The 19,811-nt window shown below is 44.3% G+C and overlaps 2 protein-coding genes across 4 annotated transcripts in view; both read right to left on the bottom strand.

The window, feature by feature from the left end:
• The window catches only part of ATF6 (activating transcription factor 6), a 200,652-nt gene extending 199,989 nt beyond the window's left edge, over nucleotides 1–663 (bottom strand). For both annotated transcript variants that reach the window (XM_055334088.1, XM_055334089.1), the window contains exon 1: nucleotides 550–663. In XM_055334088.1, coding sequence (XP_055190063.1) covers nucleotides 550–601 — 52 coding nt within the window. In that variant the 5' untranslated portion in view covers nucleotides 602–663. The remainder of the gene's footprint in view (nucleotides 1–549) is intronic.
• A 4,117-nt stretch (nucleotides 664–4,780) lies between these two features.
• On the bottom strand, nucleotides 4,781–16,668 carry DUSP12 (dual specificity phosphatase 12). 2 transcript variants are annotated; one of them, XM_055334352.1, is made up of 6 exons: nucleotides 16,327–16,668; nucleotides 14,223–14,336; nucleotides 14,023–14,141; nucleotides 13,345–13,441; nucleotides 12,381–12,567; nucleotides 4,781–4,998 (listed from the first exon to the last, which is right to left on the bottom strand). In XM_055334352.1, the coding sequence occupies exons 1-6, from the start codon at nucleotides 16,665–16,667 to the stop codon at nucleotides 4,927–4,929; spliced, it is 930 nt and encodes a 309-aa protein (XP_055190327.1). In that variant the 5' UTR covers nucleotide 16,668; the 3' UTR covers nucleotides 4,781–4,926. The 2 variants fall into 2 exon arrangements, with proteins under 2 accessions (XP_055190327.1, XP_055190325.1); XM_055334350.1 differs by lacking the exon at nucleotides 4,781–4,998 and adding an exon at nucleotides 8,264–8,668.
• Nucleotides 16,669–19,811: the final 3,143 nt, after the last annotated feature.

Here is a 19,811-nt window from a genome sequence, read left to right as displayed (position 1 = left end):
CCTTGGTTCTCAGCCAAAATGGACATCAGGGCAGCCCAAGCGCTGCCTGCAGCCCAGGGCGCGACCCCGGGGTCACGGGATCGAGTCCCACGTCGGGCTCCCCGCACGGAGCCTGCTTCTCCCTCTGCCTGGGTCTCTGCCTCTCTCTCTCTCTCTCTCTCTCTCTCTCTCTCTCTCTCTCATGGACATCAGCCTAAAGCAAGAGAGGCAGCTGCGACACGAAGACCTCTGTAAACACTCCGGTTCTCCGTCGCACCTACAGACACGCTCCACGGCGATCACCGCCCGCCGTCCACGCGGCCTTTGCGGGGGTCACAGCCATCGCCCCGCCCCTCCTCGCTCCCACACAACAACCGCCGGACCTGCTTCCCTCCCGGAGGCCACGGCGCAAACCGAGAATTCCAACCCGGCCGCGCTGTACGCTCGCGGCTGCCAGGGCCGACCCCGACCGGGGACGCTAGACGCGGACGGAAGCGGCGAGCTAGCCCACACCTGTCCCCACAAGCGGGCGGAAGGAGGAAGGACCCCCCCCCCTCCCCGGCCACTCACCCCAGTCCTCATCCGCTCGGTGAGAGAGGCCGGGGCTCAGAGGCGACTCCATGGTGCCGGCAACGCCAGCGGGCTCCCCCGGCCCGGAACTCGCGCACTACTAACCGGGACGGCGGCTGCCGACAGACAAAATACTCCCGGCCCCGCCCCCTTCCGGCCCCGGCCCCGCGGACGGTGGCCGAGTGAAGACAAAGTGCCTCCACTGCCCCCGGGAGCTTGCGCAAGTCAAGGAAGGAAGGAAAGGGAAGGAAAGGGAAGGAAAGGGAAGGAAGGAAGGAAGGAAGGAAGGAAGGAAGGAAGGAAGGAAGGAAGGAAGGAAGGAAGGAAGGAAGGAAGGAAGGAAGGAAGGAAGGAAGGAAGGAAGGAAGGAAGGAAGGAAGGAAGGAAGGAAGGAAGGGTTAGGGAAAGAAGGAAGGAAAGAAAGGGGAAGGAAGAAAGAGGAAGGACGGAAGGGTTAGAGAGAAAGAAAGAAAAGAAAGAGAAAGAAAGAGAAGAAAGAGGAAGGAAAGAGAAAGAAAGGAAGGAAAGAAAAAGGAAGACACATAAACAGCACTTCGGTTAAATAAAATGCACTGATAATATGAAAAATGAAAACAAAAAGCCCTTTGTGAACATAGTGGCTTGTTCCCCTGAATATCCTTCTTAATGCGACAGCGGAGCCATCTCAACATCAGAAGCCGATAAAGTAAATTTTGTTTAATTTTCGGGATCAGGAATCCCCGGGTGGCTCAGCGGTTGAGCGCCCGCCTTCAGCCCAGGGTGTGACCCCAGGGTCCTGGAATCGAATCCCGCGCCGGGCTCCGTGCGTGCAGCCTGCTTCTCCCTCTGCCTGTGCTGTTATCTCTCATGAATGAATAAACAAAATATTTTTTAAAAATAATAGTTTTCGGAATCAGTGTGACTTCTCCGTATACACAAGTGTGTGAAAGAAAAACCCAACTGTGTTGTTCCACGTTCCTTAGACTCCTTAGACACCCCCCGCCTCCGCGTCTTCGTAGGCGCCGCACCTGACTCTGCGGGAAACATCACGGCTGTGCATCGTGCTTCCAAAGACAGCCTACTTTTATTGAAACAAGCAAAAGAAAAGAAAAGAAAGAAAAGAAAAGAAAAGAAAAGAAAAGAAAGAAGAAAGAAACAAGCTAGACAAGGCAAATCTAGAAGATGAACCCCGTGCTCACACCTATCTCCTCGACCTGCGCCTCGAAACGGTAGCCCTTGGAGGTGGAAACCGAGCGAGCTTAGCCCTACACCACCCACAACAGGGTAAATTCCCAATCTCTTTATTCCTATTAAACTCAAGATTCGGCTTTTGTTTGGAAGAAATCCACATGGCGAACTCCCACCGAACATGAGTGAACCGAGTTGGATGGAAACGTTTCAAGAACCCCGCTTTCCCAGGATTTCTTCCCGCAGCGTTTGAGCGCGGCGGCGAGCGTGTCGACGAGCGTGTCGAATAGCCTGGGAACACGTGTCCCGCTAGGACCCGGCGGAATCTTTCCCACGGTTACGGGAACCAACAAACGCCTCCCAGAATGCACCGGGCTCCCCGCGGCTGGAGCTTACGAGGGATTGCGCGAGCCGGCGGCGGGTGCGGACCGCCCGAGGCAGCCTCGCTCCCCTTAGCCCCAGATAACCAACCGGTTTTCGTGCACGCTGAAATACACCTCACTTCCATTCTTACTCAACTGTAAATTCCAAACTGACCCAAAAAAAACCAGCAAGAGTCTTCTATTTTGCATACGCCAGATAGATACCTTGGTCCTTTTTTTGTTGTTGAAATCACCGTGATTGAACTCCAGCCAGTTTTTATTTTGATTTTTGAACATTTTTTTAAAGACTAAGTTATAAAAAACAATAACAAAAAATAAAGACTGAGTTATTTATTTGATGGGGAGTAGGGGGAGGAGGGGTGGAGCATATGCAGGGGGAGCGGGAGAGGGAGAGGGAGAAGCAGGCTCCTTGCTGAGCAGGGAGCCCAACGCACGGCTCTATCCCAGGACCCAGGGGTCACGACCTGAGCCCGAGGCAGATGCTGCGACTGAGCCACCCACCCAGGTGCCCCTAATTTTTTGAATTTTTATTTTTATCCGCAAAGTGTAGATAATTATGAGACAAGCATCTCTGTACCTATCACCAAAAATTAGCAAATATTAAGATTTTCCATTTGTGTTTCAGGTTTTTCATAATATGAGAAATTAAACATTACAGATAAAGCCCGAAGTCTGCTTTTCCCTCTGCTTCATTTCCCTCCCTCCACGTAGACTTCTATTATGAATTTTATGGGAATCATTCAAGTCCACATTTATTTTTACCTTTCATGTTTACGGGTTGTTGGTTTGTTTTTTTTTTTTTTTTAAGATTTTATTTATTCATGAGACACAGAGAAAGGCAGAGACACAGGCAGAGGGAGAAGCAGGCTCCATGCACCGGGAGCCCGACATGGGACTCGATCCTGGGTCTCCAGGATCACGCCGTGGGCTGAAGGCAGGCGCCAAACCGCTGCGCCACCCAGGGATCCCTATATTAATGTTTTGATGGTCACATAGTATTTCCGAGAAATATATATATATCACAATTTATTCATTTCCCTACTAATGGACATCTGGGTCATTTCAAATATATACTGTTACATATATCCTTGTAGGAGTCTCTGTGCATATAAGGAAGAATGTCTTTAGTTGGGGCATAGAGTAGGAATGTTAATATTTGCCAAATTATACCATTTTACATCCTTGCCAGCAGTGATGAGTTCTTTGCTCCACATTCCCACCAACACTAGATTTGGTCACTTTGACATTTTTTGCCCCTGTGAAGGGTGTGACTATAACTTATGTTCCCCTGACAGTTAAAGAGATGGCGTATCATTTCGTGTCTATTAAATCTTACTTAGGCTTCTACGAATTGCCTACTCATAAAATTTGCTATTGCATTTCCTTTCAATGATATGTACATCTCTAGCTAGGCTACTCTATTCATTTAACAGGTATATATGTTCAAATACCTTCTCCCAAGTTGCACTTGTCTTTTGTTTATGGGGCTTTTGTCTTTTTTTTTTTAAACATTCTATGTATTTATTCATGAGAGACAGTGGCAGAGACACAGGCAGAGGGAGAAGCAGGCTCCCTGCAGGGAGCCCAGTGAGGAGACTCCATCCCCGACCCCAAGATCATGACCTGAGCCAAAGGCAGTAGCTTAACCACTGAGCCACTCAGGTGTCCCAGGGGCTTTTGTCTTTTAGGCTTTAATATCAATGTAGTCAAATTTACCAATCTTCTGTTTATGATCTGTGCTATTCGTAACTTGCTTAAGAAATCGTCCTCCAGAGGTGATAGAGATTTAAGTTTTCCTTCCCCATTTTTTAGTTTTGCTTTTCACATTCTTTGCCCTCCCCCCAATCTGGTTATTGCTGGGGTGTAGTAAAACTTGATTTTTATATAGCAACCTTGTACCCAAAAACCTCATTGAATTATGTGACTGTAGGGCAGCCTGGGTGGCTCAGGCTGATCCTGGAGACCTGGGATAGAGTTCCACATTGGGCTCCCTGCATGGAACCTGCTTCTCCCTCTGCCTGTGTCTCTGCCTCTCTCTGTCTCTCATGAATAAGTAAATAAAATCTTTAAAAACAAAAATTATGTGACTGTAATATTTTGCCTGTAAATTCTCTAGGATTTTCTACATAGAAAACTTGTCTACATTCTAAAATTTTAACATTTTATACTTTTTAAAATTAATCTTTAATGTGGGAAATTTCAAACAAACACAAAAGACAAGCTCATCAATCTTTTGTTCTTAGCACCCAACTTCAGCAATTTGCCATTCTTGTTTTAGCTACCCTCTCTCCCCACAACACTTTTATTTTTTGTTTTGTTTTATCCCCTGGAGTGTTGTTTTTTTTTTTAATTTTTGAGATTTTATTTATTTATTTATTTAGCATAAGCAGGGGGAGGGGGAGAGGGAGAGGGAGAGAGAATCTCAGACTCTGCACCCAGCATGGAACCTGATGCAGGGCTTGATCCCATGGCCCTCAGAGATCATGACCTGAGCTGAAATCAAAACTTGAACACTTAAACCGAGTCACCCAGATGCCCCATCCCCTGGAACGTTTTAAAGCAAATCCCAGATATCATGTTACTTCATCTATATAAATACTTTAATATGTATTCTGACAAAGCTTTTTTCAAATTAAGAAAAAAAACTACAATATCATTATGATACCCACCAAAAATAATTCTGTAATATCATCTAATACCCATTCCACATTCAATTTTCTCTCACCTTTCTATAGTTGATTTGCTCAAATCAGGATCAGGTTGCATTTGCTTCATGGGACAGTCCCTTCTTCCACTTGTCACTCCACGACATTTGTTAAAGAATCTGTCATTTGTCCTGTAAAATTTCCCATATTGTGATTCTGCTGTTTGTATCTTCATGGTGATTTGTTCCTGTAAGCTGCCAGTTAAATGTAAACTTGATTAGATGGGTTTTGTTTCATTTGTTTTTACAGGAATGCTTCTTAGGTACTTCCTTGTATCATACCAGGAGGCACATGATTTCTAAATATCCCACTTTTAGAGATGTCAAGATTTATGATTTTTTTTCCAAGTCTTAAACTTTTTCCCCCTTATTTTATTGCAATAGCAAGGACCTCTAGTACCACACTGTAGGTGATGCACAAGTATACGTTTTTAACTTGTTCCCAACTTTAATATTAAAGTTTTTAAAAGTTTGACTATTGATGATTTTTTTCCTGTAGTTTTTTAATCCAAGGAAAATCATTTTTTATCAAGGAATTCGCTGTGGTTGGGGCACCGGAGTGGCTCAGTGGTTAAGCATCTGCCTTTGGGTCAGGGCATGATCCCTGGGTCCTGGGATCAAGTCCCACATCGAGCTCCCTGCATGGAGCCTGCTTCTCCCTTTGTCTATGTATCTGCCTCTCTCTGGGTCTCTCATGAATAAATAACCTAAATAATAACTTAAAAAAAGAAATCTGCTGTGGTTATAGTTTTTATACACACTCTGGTTATATACTCCTTCCTCATTACTATGCTTTTAAAAAAAAATAAAATGTTGAAATATTCTTAAACCCTTTATTCATTTGCTTTCAACTTATACCCTTGGAAGAGAAACAATATTAAGTTTTGTCTAGAGACATAAAGGAGGCCCTTGCCTAGATCCACACTTCAGAGGATGCTACTCTGACAGTGTCTTTCCCTAGATCCACACCTCAGAGGACTCTGGCTGTGTCTCTTCCCATAGGGTGAGAATCCATGGTGCCAAGGTGATATGCCCAACCAGAACATGCCTCCTTCTAGACATGCTTCTCCTTCCCAAATAGCTCCATGCCTGCTTCTAAAGCTTGCTCAGGCCTCTGACTTCCTAAAGGTGAACTGTGCCAATGCTGTATGCCAGGAGTGTAGACTAAGCTTAGAAATACGAGGTGGGGAGTTCACATATTCATATGGACTAAGCATATGAACAACCCAGGGCTGGGGAAAGGGGCCAACTCTTCCCTGCATTGCCATGTTTTGTCATGAAAATCCATAAAGTCAGAGAATTTTAAACTCAAACCTTGTCTTCCAGGTCTTTATGAAGGTGTATTTGTCAAGCTAAAAGAATAACACTTTTTTTTTAATAGTTTGGTAGCCTGATTTGTAACTTTCAGATACTAAGAAAAATACTGTGTGGGCCTCAATTTGCACCCATCAGAATTCTGCAAATGTTGCTGGGTATCTGACCAGGAAATTTAAAACTTGTTTAAAACTTGCATTTCAGGGCAGCCCTGGTGGCTCAGTGGTTTAGCGCCACCTTCAGTCCAGGGTGTGATCCTGGAGACCTGGGATCAAGTCCCACATCGGGCTCCCTGCATGGAGCCTACTTCTCCCTCTGTCTGTGTCTCTGCCTCTCTCATTCTCTGCGTCTCTCATGAATGAATGAATAAAATCTTAAAGAAGAAAAAAAATTATAAAAGAAAAATTGCATTTCATCAGTGCTATTCTATTTTACAATCTAACATTTTCAGTATGACATCTATATCATCTTAAACAGTGTACTCAAACATTAGATTAAAAGTTCAGATTTTGGAATAAACCAAATCTTGATTCTAATCTAGGTTCAACCATTTGGTAGCAATATAACTTTGATGGGATGACTTAATCGTTTTGAGCCTCGATTTCACCTGTAAAATGGGAATCGGATCTATTTCATAGGGTTGTTGGGAGGATTAAATTAAATACACATTAAATGTTTAGCATAGGGAATAGCACATGGAAAATCCTCAATAAATTGCAGCCATTTTAAAGAACAGAGTTGAATGCTAAGCTAGGCACTGCATTAGGTTCTATACCTGCATTGTATCACAAAAATCCCCACAACCACCCATATTGGATACTATCATTATCTCCATTTGATACAAGGAATAAAGGATTATGCAAATGGCCTTTAAAACAACCTCATCAGGAGAGCACAACAGCAGAACATACATTAATTCCATTTCATGGAGAAAACTGACTCTCAGCTTTCAAAAGGCCTTCCAGGCAGCTGGAGACAGGTAGAACCAGAATGATCAGAGCCTGCTTAAGATTCTCTCTCCCTTTCCCAAGTGTGCAAGTGCTCTCTCTGTAAAAATATTAAATTAGAAAATAGTAATAATAAAATTAAACTAGGTATTTTTTTAAAAAGGCTCATTTTCACTTTTTCCCCCCATTTAAAACTGCTCCCATTTTGGTGTTTATATACATAGACATACACATGAATATGCAAGATGTCTTAATATGTACTAGATTTCTCTTTATTAGCTAATTCTGATTTCCTGTAAATGTTCAAATGTCTAATTAGGTCCATTCCAATTACTAGTAATGAGTAAAATAATTCCAGTTTCCAGAAATCATGTCAAAAAGCTAATCTGGGGATCCCTGGGTGGCGCAGCGGTTTGGCGCCTGCCTTTGGCCCAGGGCGCAATCCTGGAGACCCGGGATCGAATCCCACGTCAGGCTCCCGGTGCATGGAGCCTGCTTCTCCCTCTGCCTGTGTCTCTGCCTCTCTCTCTCTCTCTGTGTGACTATCATAAATAAAATAAATAAATAAATAAATAAATAAATAAATAAAGCTAATCTGGACATAATACCTTTTCCAATACTTAAACCTATCAGGCTAACATTAACACATTTCTTTAAGTAGATTACTTCAAAAGGTATCTTAAACACAGTTTGCTTTTTTTTTTTCTTAATATTTATTTATTTATTCATGAGAAACACAGAGAGAGAGAGGCAGAGACACAAGCAGAGGGAGGAGCAGGCTCCATGCAGGGAGCCCAATGTGAGATTCGATCCTGGGTCTCCAGGATCAGGTCCTGGGCTGAAGGTGGCGCTAAAGCCACCCAGGCTGCCCATAAACAAACTTTTCTATAAATTTAGATAAATGGGATTCCTAAACATTAATAGGGAAAGCATATTTTAGTCAATGTTTTACTAATGGCCTTTCCTTCTACATTTCCAAGGAAAATCCAGACATATGTAGATTTCCTAGCATCCCTTAAAAGTTAAAAAATTTCAAAATATGTCCAAAGAGATCTGCTTTACATTTATAAAAATAAAAGAAAATCTTTTTAAACATGATAATTCCCAATTTTTATATAGAATTTTGTCTATCCAGACCTTAATATCACATAACATTCCAAAAATCAGAACTCTTGAAAATATATGAAACAAAGAAAGAATATGGGTCATAGAAAATTTTAATATCAAATAAAATGTAATTTACATGATTACAATTTTTGGTTTCCATAAAAGTATTCTACTTAAATAGTGTAAGAGATTAACAGATAACAAAGCACAGTTTCCATGTCACATCAAATGAAATATTGACTGCCTATAAACTAGACAAACTGCCATGAATGACAATAAGCAATGGAAGCAAGTATCAGCAAGTTGCTTTCCAAGCTATCAAAAATGTCACAAGTTCATATTTTTCTAGTTTGTGATCCCAAAACTGGCAGCATCTTCATTTCATCCACTCTATTCTTATGTATTTGGAAAGCAGGTGTTATCCACCGTCCACATGAGCACTGTTCACCATACCAATTGAAAGAACCCAACTTGGCATTGCATTTGGGGCAAAGAAGCTGAAATAAAACAACTGTGTTATTTCATTCACTCACTTTTATATAAAACAAATAATTATCACTGGCAATATAGGCTATAAAAATAGGTAAGGCACAGTTGGTTAAGCATCTGACTCTTGATTTAGGTTCTGGTCATGATCTCAGGGTCAAGAGATTGACCCAGCCTGGGATTCCCTATTCAGCTCCCTACTCAGTGATGAGTCTGTATCTTGCCTCCCTCTGCCCCTCCCCCTCCTCTTCCTCCCTCCCTTTCTAAAAAAAAAAAAAAGAAACAAAACCAAACAACAACCAGGCAAGACACGGCTCCTACCTTCAAGGAGTTTATGATCACAAGATAAAATGAAATGGCAATTTACCATAATGATGGGGGACTATAATAATTGTCTAAGAAGCATGTTGTATCCTGGGAGTTTGGAGAAGGACTAGATTAATCCCAGCATGTAGGGAGAAAGGTAAAGTTTGAGATACATGAAACATAAGATTTCAGGATGTAGCATGTGTTGCCTTTTACATCAGTCTGCAGTTTAATATTTCAAACTCCATCTTCATGGCTAAAGAGTAGGAAAGCGTGTTAGGAATCTCATGTCAATGTCAATACTGATACTGACCATATGTAAGTTAGGCCGCAGATTCCTGGCTATTTGAAAACAAACAGGGGAACCTGGATGGCTCAGTTAGTGAAGCAGGTGAAGCAGCTGCCTTCTGCTCAGGTCATGATCCTAGGGTCCTGGGATTGAGCCCTGGGTCCTGCTCCAGGTCATGGTCAGGGAAGTCTGCCCCCCACCCCCCTGCTCATTCTCTCTCTCTAATAAATAAAATCTTAAAAAAAAAACAAAAAAAAAAACAGATGCTCCAGTAAAATAGATTAAAAAAATACTGAACACATTGATTATAATTTATGCTATTATATTTGAAAGTATTTTTTTAAGTTTAGCTCATTATTTTGTGCATGACATGAAACAGGGATTTCCTCTTTTAAGAGATATATATATATCTTATATATAAAAATATATATTTTTTTCTTTCTTTCCTTTGACAGAGAGAGCGCGAGAGCACGCACAGAAGCAGGGAGAGCAACAGACAAAAGGAGGAGAAACAGGCTCCTCCTGGAACAAGGAGCCCAATGTGGGGCTCAATCCCAGGGCCCTGGAATCATGACCTAAGCCAAAGGCAGATGCTTAACCAACTGAGCCACCCAGAGGCCCCAGGGATTTTTATTTTAATCTGAAGTAATTTAAACTTCTGGACATAGAACTCAGAAACCAAATTTGATTACAGAAGTATCTTAAATTTTAATATGACAAAATATACCACAAAGCTCAGATAAGCAAAAGATTGGAGAAAATATCTGTAATATATTAGAGGAATCATTAATATCTAGACTATATAAAGAGTTTCTATAAATCGATTAAAAAAACACAGCAAGGGATCCCTGGGTGGCGCAGCGGTTTGGCGCCTGCCTTTGGCCCAGGGCGTGATCCTGGAGACCCGGGATCGAGTCCCACGTCGGGCTCCCGGTGTATGGAGCCTGCTTCTCCCTCTGCCTGTGTCTCTGCCTCTCTCTCTCTCTCTCTCTCTCTCTGTGACTATCATAAATAAATAAAAATTAAAAAAAAAAAAACACAGCAAAATCCACAGAAAAATGGACCAAGGATGTAAAGAAAATTTATAGAAAAAGAAGCTATAAATAGCTGATAAAGGGATCCCTGGGTGGTGCAGCGGTTTGGCGCCTGCCTTTGGCCCGGGGCGCGATCCTGGAGACCCGGGATCGAATCCCACATCGGGCTCCCGGTGCATGGAGCCTGCTTCTCCCTCCGCCTGTGTCTCTGCCTCTGCCTCTCTCTCTCTCTCTCTCTCTCTCTCTCTCTCTCTCTCTCTATCATAAATAAATAAAAATTTAAAAATAAATAAATAAAAAAAATAGCTGATAAGCATGTAACAATATTGGTCCTTAGTCTTAGTCATGGAAATCCAAATTATTATAACATTTTAAGATGAACATTTTTTATCATTTCCTATACTGACAAAACTTTACCAGCCTTATAATATCTATTATGTCAAGGGTATGGGAAAATGGGTATATGTATTCAATGTTAGTGAAAAGCCAATTTGTATATGCATTTTTAATTTCAGGGTAGAATATTAGCAATATTTAAGATGTACATACTCCACTGCAGGGATTCCACTTTTAGGTCTGTTGGAATATTCAAATAAGCATACAGAGAAGTGTGCACAAATGTGATGTAGAATCTTCCAAAAAATGCCTTTACCTGTTTTCCAGGTTAAATAAGAGCAGCAAGCCAAAAGCACAAGCCAAGAAAGAAAAGAAAGAAAAGAAGGAAAAGAAAGGAAAGGAAAGGAAAGGAAAGGAAAGGAAAGGAAAGGAAAGGAAAGGAAAGGAAAGGAAAGGAAAGGAAAGAAAGAAAGAAAGAAAGAAAGAAAGAAAGAAAGAAAGAAAGAAAGAAAGAAAGAAAGAAAGAAAGAAAAGAAAAGAAAGAAAAAGAAAGAGAAAACAACAGGTCAAGTGGACTTCAAAATTAAGAACCTTACTGGCTGCAAACGATACCACCAAGAACGGGAAGTGACTACTAACAGATACAGCGTTTATTTGGGGAATGATGAAAATAATGATGTTGCAAAAATTCTATGAATATACTAAAAACCACGGAACTGCATATTTTAAATGGGTAAATTGTATAGTAAGTGAATTTTAATTAGCTCAATAAGCAGAATCCTTTGAAAACGTGTGTTTGAATATAAAATGCCTCTTTCTAAGCAAGACACTAACATAAACTAAGTTTCCTTACATATAAAATATGACTGTATCAATTCTATCTAGTTTATAAAGTTACTGTATTCAAGTAAAACATAGTGAATTTCACAAAATTTTCATTACACAAACTTTTATACAAACCATAAAAGCCTTTACAATCATTAAGACTAATTATATTAGATTAAGAATATCTTTAAGTTAACGTTAAGTAAAACTAAAGGAGAAATGTGGCCATCCCAGGATGCTCATATGAGCTGCATTTTTTTTTTTAACGATTTTTTAATTCATGAGAGAGAGAGACAGAGACAGAACAAGCAGGTGGAGAGGCAGAGGCAGAAGCAGACTCTCCATTGAGCAGGAAGCCTGACGTGGGAATCGATCCCAGGACCTGGAGATCATGACCTGAGCCAAAGGCAGATCTTTAACCATCGGAGCCACCCAGGCACCCCATGAGTTGCATTCTTAAGAGTTAACAGGAAATGAAAATGATTCTCTTAGCAAACATACAGAACTGTAATGTCAGGGAAAAAGAGAATTGCATGGACCCAAAATTTAAAAAGAAAGGGAAGACAAGAAAGAAACTTTAAATATAATTTTAAAATCCTTGATTTACCCTACTTGTTACCAAGTTTGAGTTTTGTTAAATATATTCGAATCAGCTTACATTAGTCTTCTACTTGAAAAAATATAAATAGCCTTAAAAGGAATTAACTGAGACAAACAGCTCTCAAGCAGAAGTGGTTCACTACATTAGATAGATTGGGTTTTTATTTAATTAATTTATTTATTTGACAGATTCTTATCTACACTAGAAAGATACAATCTCCATAAAGAAAGCAGTTATTATGGAGTGAAACACCAGTTAAAATATGGTTTAGAGTGTAAGAAAGAAGAAAAAATAGAGATGATATAATGAAACTGCAGAAAATGTGTTCTTACCTGTCCATCCATCACACCCAACAAAGCAGATTCCATCCACTGCACAGGTTCAATGAAATATGATGTACATTGAGCCTGACTCCCTGTGGTGAGTGTGAAAGATGGTGTCACTCTCTTGTGGGCAAAGGCTATGGGACCACTTCCTTCATTATGATCCAAAATGCTAGAACTTCGAAATAAAGATCGCCTGCAACCCCCAAACAAACAAAAACATTAATGACTTTCCAAAACGATGAAAAAAATAGATGCAATGTGCAGTATTTCTTAGCAAAATAAATAGATTGCTACTTTAATTTTTTTTTGCTGTTTTAATTTTCAATAACCTCTACAAGTAACCTGATTGACTTTCACTCATAAAGAGTTTATATTTTTTAAAGATTTATTTATTTATTTATTTATTTATTTATTTATTTATTTATGAATGATAGACATAGAGATAGAGAGATAGGCAGAGACACAGGAGGAGGGAGAAGCAGGCTCCATGCCGGGAGCCCGACATGGGACTCGATCCCGGGACTCCAGGATCACACCCTGCGCCAAAGGCAGGCGCTAAACCGCTGAGCCACCCAGGGATCCCCCATTTATATTCTTTTTAAAAGCAGTTTTGGGGACACCTGGGTGGCTCAGCAGTTCAGCATCTGCCTCCGGCTCAGGGCATGATCCCAAAGTCCCAGGATTGAGTTCCGCATCAGGCTTCCTGCCTGGAGCCTGCTTCTCCCTCTACCTGCGTCTGTGCCTCTCTCTGTGTCTTTCATAAATAAATAAACTCTTTTAAAAAATAAAAAAATAAAATCTTTAAAAATAATAAGGGAAAAATAAAATAATAAATAAAAGCAGTTTTGAATTTAAAATTTCTATATTACCCAATTAACAAATTCTTCCTATAGATCTTAAGAAAATGAAATTTTCAGTACATTTCAGCTACTGAGACAGGATAAAATCCAGAGGACAGAAAATATTTTACCTGCACTTTCTACATTTGTAGAGAATGCCATCTTTCAATCCCTGTGAAATGGTGGTTGGGTCCACAGCAAAGAGTTCTTGAGGTAAGTTCTGTAATTCTACATGGGATAATTAAAATGTATCTATCTGTTGAGATCAACTTGGCATTTTCAGACAAAATTCAACTAATGTGGGCAGCCCCGGTGGTGCAGCGGTTTAGCGCCGCCTGCAGCCCAGGGTGTGATCCTGGAGACCCTGGATCGAGTCCCATGTCAGGCTCTCTGCATGGTGCCTGTTTCTCCCTCTGCCTGTGTCTCTGCCTCCCTCTCTCTCTGTGTGTGTCTCTATGAATAAATAAATAAAGTCTTTAAAAAAAAAAAATCAACTAATGTCAAATTGAGGCAAGAAGTGCTAACCTCAGAAATTTAAAAAAAAAAACAAAACTCCAGTGTTAAGAAATCAGGGTGAGGTCAGAGAGCATAGTGAAGAAGCCCTTGGGTTCTGAGCACAGACTGCCTGAGTTCGAATCCCAGCCCACCACTTACAAATCATGTGACCTTGAACAAGTTATTTTCAGAAGGAAATAACAGTACCTGCACCAAGGGATTACTGGAAAAGTGAGATAATGTACCTGAAGCTTTTAGTGTCAGACTAAAGGGCATCTAAAAGGACCCAATAAGTACCAGCAATTATTGCTCACCTGGATACTTTTCTGTAACCTTCTGTAAACGATATTGCTTATAAATTGCACTAGAAGTATCTACTTCATATCCCATTGCTTGGTATAATTTCAGTTGCCACTCAAATCCCTCATTCATCCTGTAAGGACAAACAAAGTTAAGTTTTCTTAAATGAATAAAATCACATCACAAAAACAGAATTATTTCTATAACAACTCACTTAGCCTCTGGTTTGATGATCTGGAGACTTTCATAGGCCTTTTCAAAGGTAAGCTGGTCAGTCTTCATCATAAAAGCAGTCACTACAGCCACACTTCGACTAACTCCTGCATGACTGAAAAAGAGACCTTTAAAATAAAATAGCAGCAATTGAAAAAATAAAAAAGGCCCGCTCCCTACCAATGGTAAAGCTCGGGTCCACTTCAAGTCTGCTTCTTCTACCCAAATAAAGACTTTGCCTCTGAAATACCACCAATATACAAAAGAAGTATTCCTTTAATTCTCTAATTTCTCATTCTTTTTAAATATTGAACCATGTGGATGTATTTACCTTTTAAGACTTTATTTGAGAGAGAGAGAGAGAGAGAGATAGCATGGGCATAAGCAGGGAGAGCAGCAGGGAGAGGGAGAAGCAGGCTCCATGCAGGGAGCCTGATGGTGGGCTCAATCCCAGGACCCCGGGGTTCACCACCTGAGCCAAAGGCAGATGCTCAACTGACCCAGCCACCCAGGCATCCCTGTATTACCTTTTCAGAAATAATTACACTAATTCTAAAAACTTCTCTAATGGCTTTGAAAAAAATCCAAGCTCCTGTGTTCTTGGCATTAAGGGTCCTGAAGATCTGGTCCCAGGCTTCTTTCCATTTCACTACCTCCTTAGGTTCCTTTATGTAAATATTTAGGAAGAGTGCTGGCACTCAGTAAAAGCCCTGACTTCATAAACTAGTCCCCCGCTCCAATCCAACCGCAGAGGGACTACTAAGAATTCCCAAACACCTATGAAGATTCTCCTCTTGGCATTGCTACAACCTACTCCATCATTCCCCCTGGGCACGCTTAGGGCTCCCGTACCTCCTAACTGATTTCTCTCTCCCCATTTCTCGTCATCAACCACCCTCTGCCCCAAACACACACAGAGAGAAAACCATCTGCTTTTCCGGTGAAGTTTGAATAACCTTGTCTTTGTTCATGTCTTAGTCCACGACTTGCGAGGCAGTCTGCATTACCATCATCTGGGGAGGTGTCTGGCTTCTCCTGAAGACCTCTGAACTCTGTTTAGCTGCAGGGACTTTGCCGACTATCAGCCCCGCCGCCCCCCTTAAAAACAACTCTGGCGGGCAGCCCGGGTGGCTCCGCGGTGGAGCGTCTGCCTTCAGCCCAGGGCCTGATCCTGGAGTCCCGGGATCCAGTCCCGCACCCGGCTCCCTGCATGGAGCCTGCTTCTCCCTCTGCCTGTGTGTCTGCCTCTCTGTGTCTCTCTCTGTGTGTGTCTCTCATGAATAAATAAATAAAATCTTAAAAAAAGGGAATAAAAAAAAAAAAAAAGCAACTCAGGCCTGGGGGACCGGCTGGGGGGGGAGGGGACAGGGGGGACTGGGACGGAGCGGGGAGGAGAGGGGACGGGGGAAGGGGACCAGACGGGAGGAGCGGGGAGGGGGAGGAGGGGGACAGGACAGGGGGACGGGATGAAGGAGGGGGAGTAGGGGGTAGGGGGACGATGGGGACGGAGGAGAGGGATGATGAGGAAGGGGGAGGAAGGGGACGGAGAGGATGGGGACGGGGGAGGGGGAGAAGGGGGATGGGACAGGGGAGGAGGGGAGGAGGGGAGGAGGGGGACGGGGCGGGTGACGGGACGGGGGGAGGGGGGGAACGGGACGCGGGAGTGGACGGGACGGGGGACAGGACGAGGGGAGGACGAGGGGGGAACGGGGCGGGGAAAAGGACGGGGACGGGACGAGGGGGTACGGGGGGAGGGGGGAAGAGGGGGACGGGGCGGGGGAGGGGGAGGATGGGGAGGGGGAGAAAGGGGACGACGGAGGGGGAGGAGGGGGATGGGACGGGGGTACGGGACGCGGGGGGGGACGGGACGGGGGAAGGGGACGGGACGGGGGGAGGGGACGGGACGGGGGGAGGGGACGGGACAGGGGGAGGGGGACGGGGCAGGGGGAGGGGGGAAGAGGGGGACGGGACCGGGACTGCGCGGGCCGCAGAATGAGCCAAGGGAAACGAGTCTGAGTCAGAAGGCAGGGCGCTCGCTCGCACGGCGGGCGCGGGCGGGAGAGGAGGTTCCGGCGCCCGGGCTGCCCCCCCCCGCGGGCTCTCACCAGTGCACCAGCACGGCGCGGCCCTCGGCGCGGGCCCGGCCGATGAAGGCCGCGCAGCGGTCCAGGTGGCTGAGCAGGTCGGTGTCGGGCTCGTCCAGCGCGCGCACGAAGAGGCGCCGCAGACCCTCGGTCCCAGCTACCGCCGTGAGGTCGGGCTCCTCCGAGTCCACCGCCAGCACGGCCGTGATGCCCGCCTCCCTCAGGAGGCCCGGCTCCGCCACGGCCGCCGCCCCGCCCAGGTACAGCCCGGGCCGCACCTCCAGCAGGTGCCCGGCGCAGCTGGCGCGGCCACCCCCGCGCTCCGGCCGCTCGCAGCCATGGCCGCCGCGCGCCCCCAACATGGCGACGGCAGGGGGCGTGGCGGCCGCGGGCCTACCACCGAGTAGGCGGCGGGCTAGAACGGCCTCCCTCTGGGCGGAGCCGGCCTGCGGCGCGCACGGCTTCCTCGGAGGACCCCGGCGACCGCCCGCAGGTGTCCCACCTGGGGGAGGGGCTGCTGCCGCGGAGGCCCAGCCTCGGCTCCCGCACCTTGGCGGTGGAGGATAAACTCCCACACACGCGGGGCTCCCCAGGCTTATAGTGTGGGGGCTTCGTGGAAAGGGACAGCAGGAGAAGCTGGACCCAGATTTGAAATGATGATCCCACCAGCTGAATCAGCAGCAGCATTCCATGCATTTGGGGTAAAACCGTTTTGTCAACATTCATGAAGCCATTTGTTTGTATTTCTTCTCTTTTTTTCTCTCTTTGCCCACTTTTTTCCACTGGTACATGAATCTCCCTCTTGTTGATGCATACTGTCCTCTATACTTTGAAGACAGTAATCCCATTTTATGTATGGCAGTAACCTCCAACCAAAGACCACCAGGAACCCCGTTCACTTCCTTATCATTTGCATGCTCACCGAAGTAGCATTTTTAATTTCCTTCAAGCACTTTTCTTTTGCATTCCTTTGCATTTTCCAGTTTAGCTAATTGGTGCAAAAGGCCTAGTTTTCAGCCCACCTTGGCTTTTGACATATCTCCCTTACTAAATTTAGCCTTTCCTAGCTTCTGCTTTAGGATATGTGATGCCGAAGGGCACTTCTAGCTTCTGCTTTAAAACGAGAGATGTGAGCAGCCCCAGTGGCTCAGCAGCTTAGCGCTGCCCTCAGCCCAGGGTGTGATCCTGGAGATGTGGCATCAAGTCCTACCTCGGGCTCCCTGCCTGGAGCCTGCTTCTCCCTCTGCCTGTGTCTCTGCTTTTTTTCTCTCTTTCTGTGTGTGTCTCTCATGAATAAAGAAATAAAATCTTTTTTAAAAAGTAAATAAAGTGAGAGATGTGTGGGTCTTCCTTTCACTTGAACACTTAGAGACCATTGTAGGGTTATTAATTGGCCTGACTTCAATATTGTTGTGTCTCAGGGACTAGGGAGGCCCCAGAAGAGGGAGGGAGATCAGGGGAATGACTGGTCTGTGGAGCAGTCAGAACATATACAACATTTATTAAATTTGTCATCTTACGTGGGTGTGATTTGTGGCACCCCAAAATGGTTATAATAGTAACATCAAAGATCACTGACCAGGGACACCAGGGTGGTTCAGCGGTTGAGCATCTGCCTTTGGCTCAGGTCGTGATCCCCAGGTCCTGGGATCGAGTCCTGCATTGGGCTCCCTGCAGGGAGCCTGCTTCTCCCTCTGCCTGTGTTTCTACCTGTTTCTCATGAATAAATAAATAAAATCTTTAAAAAAAAAAAAGATCATTGATCAGAGATCACCGTAACAAATGTAATAATAATAAAAATTTTGAAATGTCGCAAGAATTGCCAAAATGTGACAGAGACACGAAGTAAACAAATGCTCTTGGGAAAATAGTGCCAATACACTTGCTCAATGCAGGGTTGCCACAGACCTTCAGTTTGTAAAAAGTGCAGTACTTGTGCAGCACAATAACAAATCCTGTGTACGATTTGTGCTTTTATTATGTGATTTTGGACAGAGTCCAAGGAAGCAGGGCTTTACTCTAGATTGGATGCAGTCAGGAAGTGGTGGTGATTCTATGATTGGGTATCTCAGTGCATTTTCCCTACAGGGAGAGAAGGCTACAGAGATGCTACAGGTGCAAATGTTCAAGAGGTTGCAATCCTGGTACTGGCACATAGACCAGACACATAGACCAATGGAACAGAATACAGAGCCCAGAATAGACCTCACATATTTGCTCAAATGAGTTTCAACAAGGGTGCCAGTGGGAAAATGGGGAAAAATAGTCTCTTCAAGTGGTGCTGAGAAAACTGTACATGCACATGTAGAAGAATGAAGTGTGATCCTACCTTAAACAATATAACTAAGGACCTAAATTAATTTAAAATTGATTAAGGACCTAAACATAACACTGTGAATCCCGGGGTGCCTGGGTGGCTCAGTCAGTTGAGCATCCAATTCCTTTTTTTTTTTTTTTAAGATTTATTTATTCATTCATGAGAGACACAGACAGAGAGAGAGAGAGACAGGCAGAGGGAGAAGCAGGCTCCCTCACAGGGAGCCCCATGCAGAACTCGATCCCAGATCCAGGGATCATGACCCGAGCCAAAGACAGGTGCCCAAACACTAAGCCACCCAGGCATCCCTGAGCATGCAATTCTTGATTTCAGAGTCATGGGATCAAGCTTGGCACTGGACACCACTCTCAGCACGGAGTCTGCTTGTTGCTCTCCCTCTACCTGCACTCTCATAAATAAATAGATAGATAGATGATAGATAGATAGATAGATAGATAGATAGATAGATAGATAGATGATAGATAAATCTTTTTTTTTTCTTTTACAAATGTGTTTATTTTCTCGTGTATTGATGTGGCTTCAGGCCCTGCTTAGGGGAAATCATTATGATGAAAGCCCAGGCTTACACTTCCTATTTGTAGAATCAAACCCACTGCTTGACCTGTAGGACCATGACCAAGGGCACCCTAGACGCCATCAGGGAGGTGAATTCTCGGTGACAGGGCTTGGGAACGGGTTCCTAGGGACAGCAGTGCCCACGCTCCTTTGCACACTCCTGGAGTCTGACCCATCCTGGGAAAGCTGATGGCAGGGTCATTGCTATAAACAGCTCTGAGGTTGCCCCTTGAGGAGAGAGGTACCCAGCAACACCTAGCACTGAGGAAAGAGCTGGACTTGCCAAGTAGAAGTATTTACAAAATGGCAATGAGCTGTTCTGTTTCTCTTCTTTAATTAAAAAATAAAATTATCTTCAAAATTAAAGAGAAAATTGGGGCCAGGGTTCCATCCAGCTTTCTTGCCGTGTTGCTCCTTCCTGGTAGTGATGCCTGCCTGGTCACTGTGTGTGTGGAATTCGCTTCCTGTTGGGAGGAGAGGGTTGGGTGGGCACATGGCTCCCAAGCTTGCCAGGGGCTGGGGCAGGCTCAGAGCAGGCCCCTGGTATGGAGTGGTCCAGGAAGAGGGTGCTGACAGGCCCCAGAGTGCACAGGATCAGGGTCCAGGGGAGGTG

Source organism: Nyctereutes procyonoides, unplaced genomic scaffold (assembly GCF_905146905.1).
Source record: "Nyctereutes procyonoides isolate TBG_1078 unplaced genomic scaffold, NYPRO_anot_genome, whole genome shotgun sequence".
Taxonomy (NCBI): Eukaryota; Metazoa; Chordata; class Mammalia; order Carnivora; family Canidae; genus Nyctereutes; species Nyctereutes procyonoides.
Note: the sequence above shows the minus strand (reverse complement) of the source record. Positions and strands in the feature narration are given on the sequence as shown.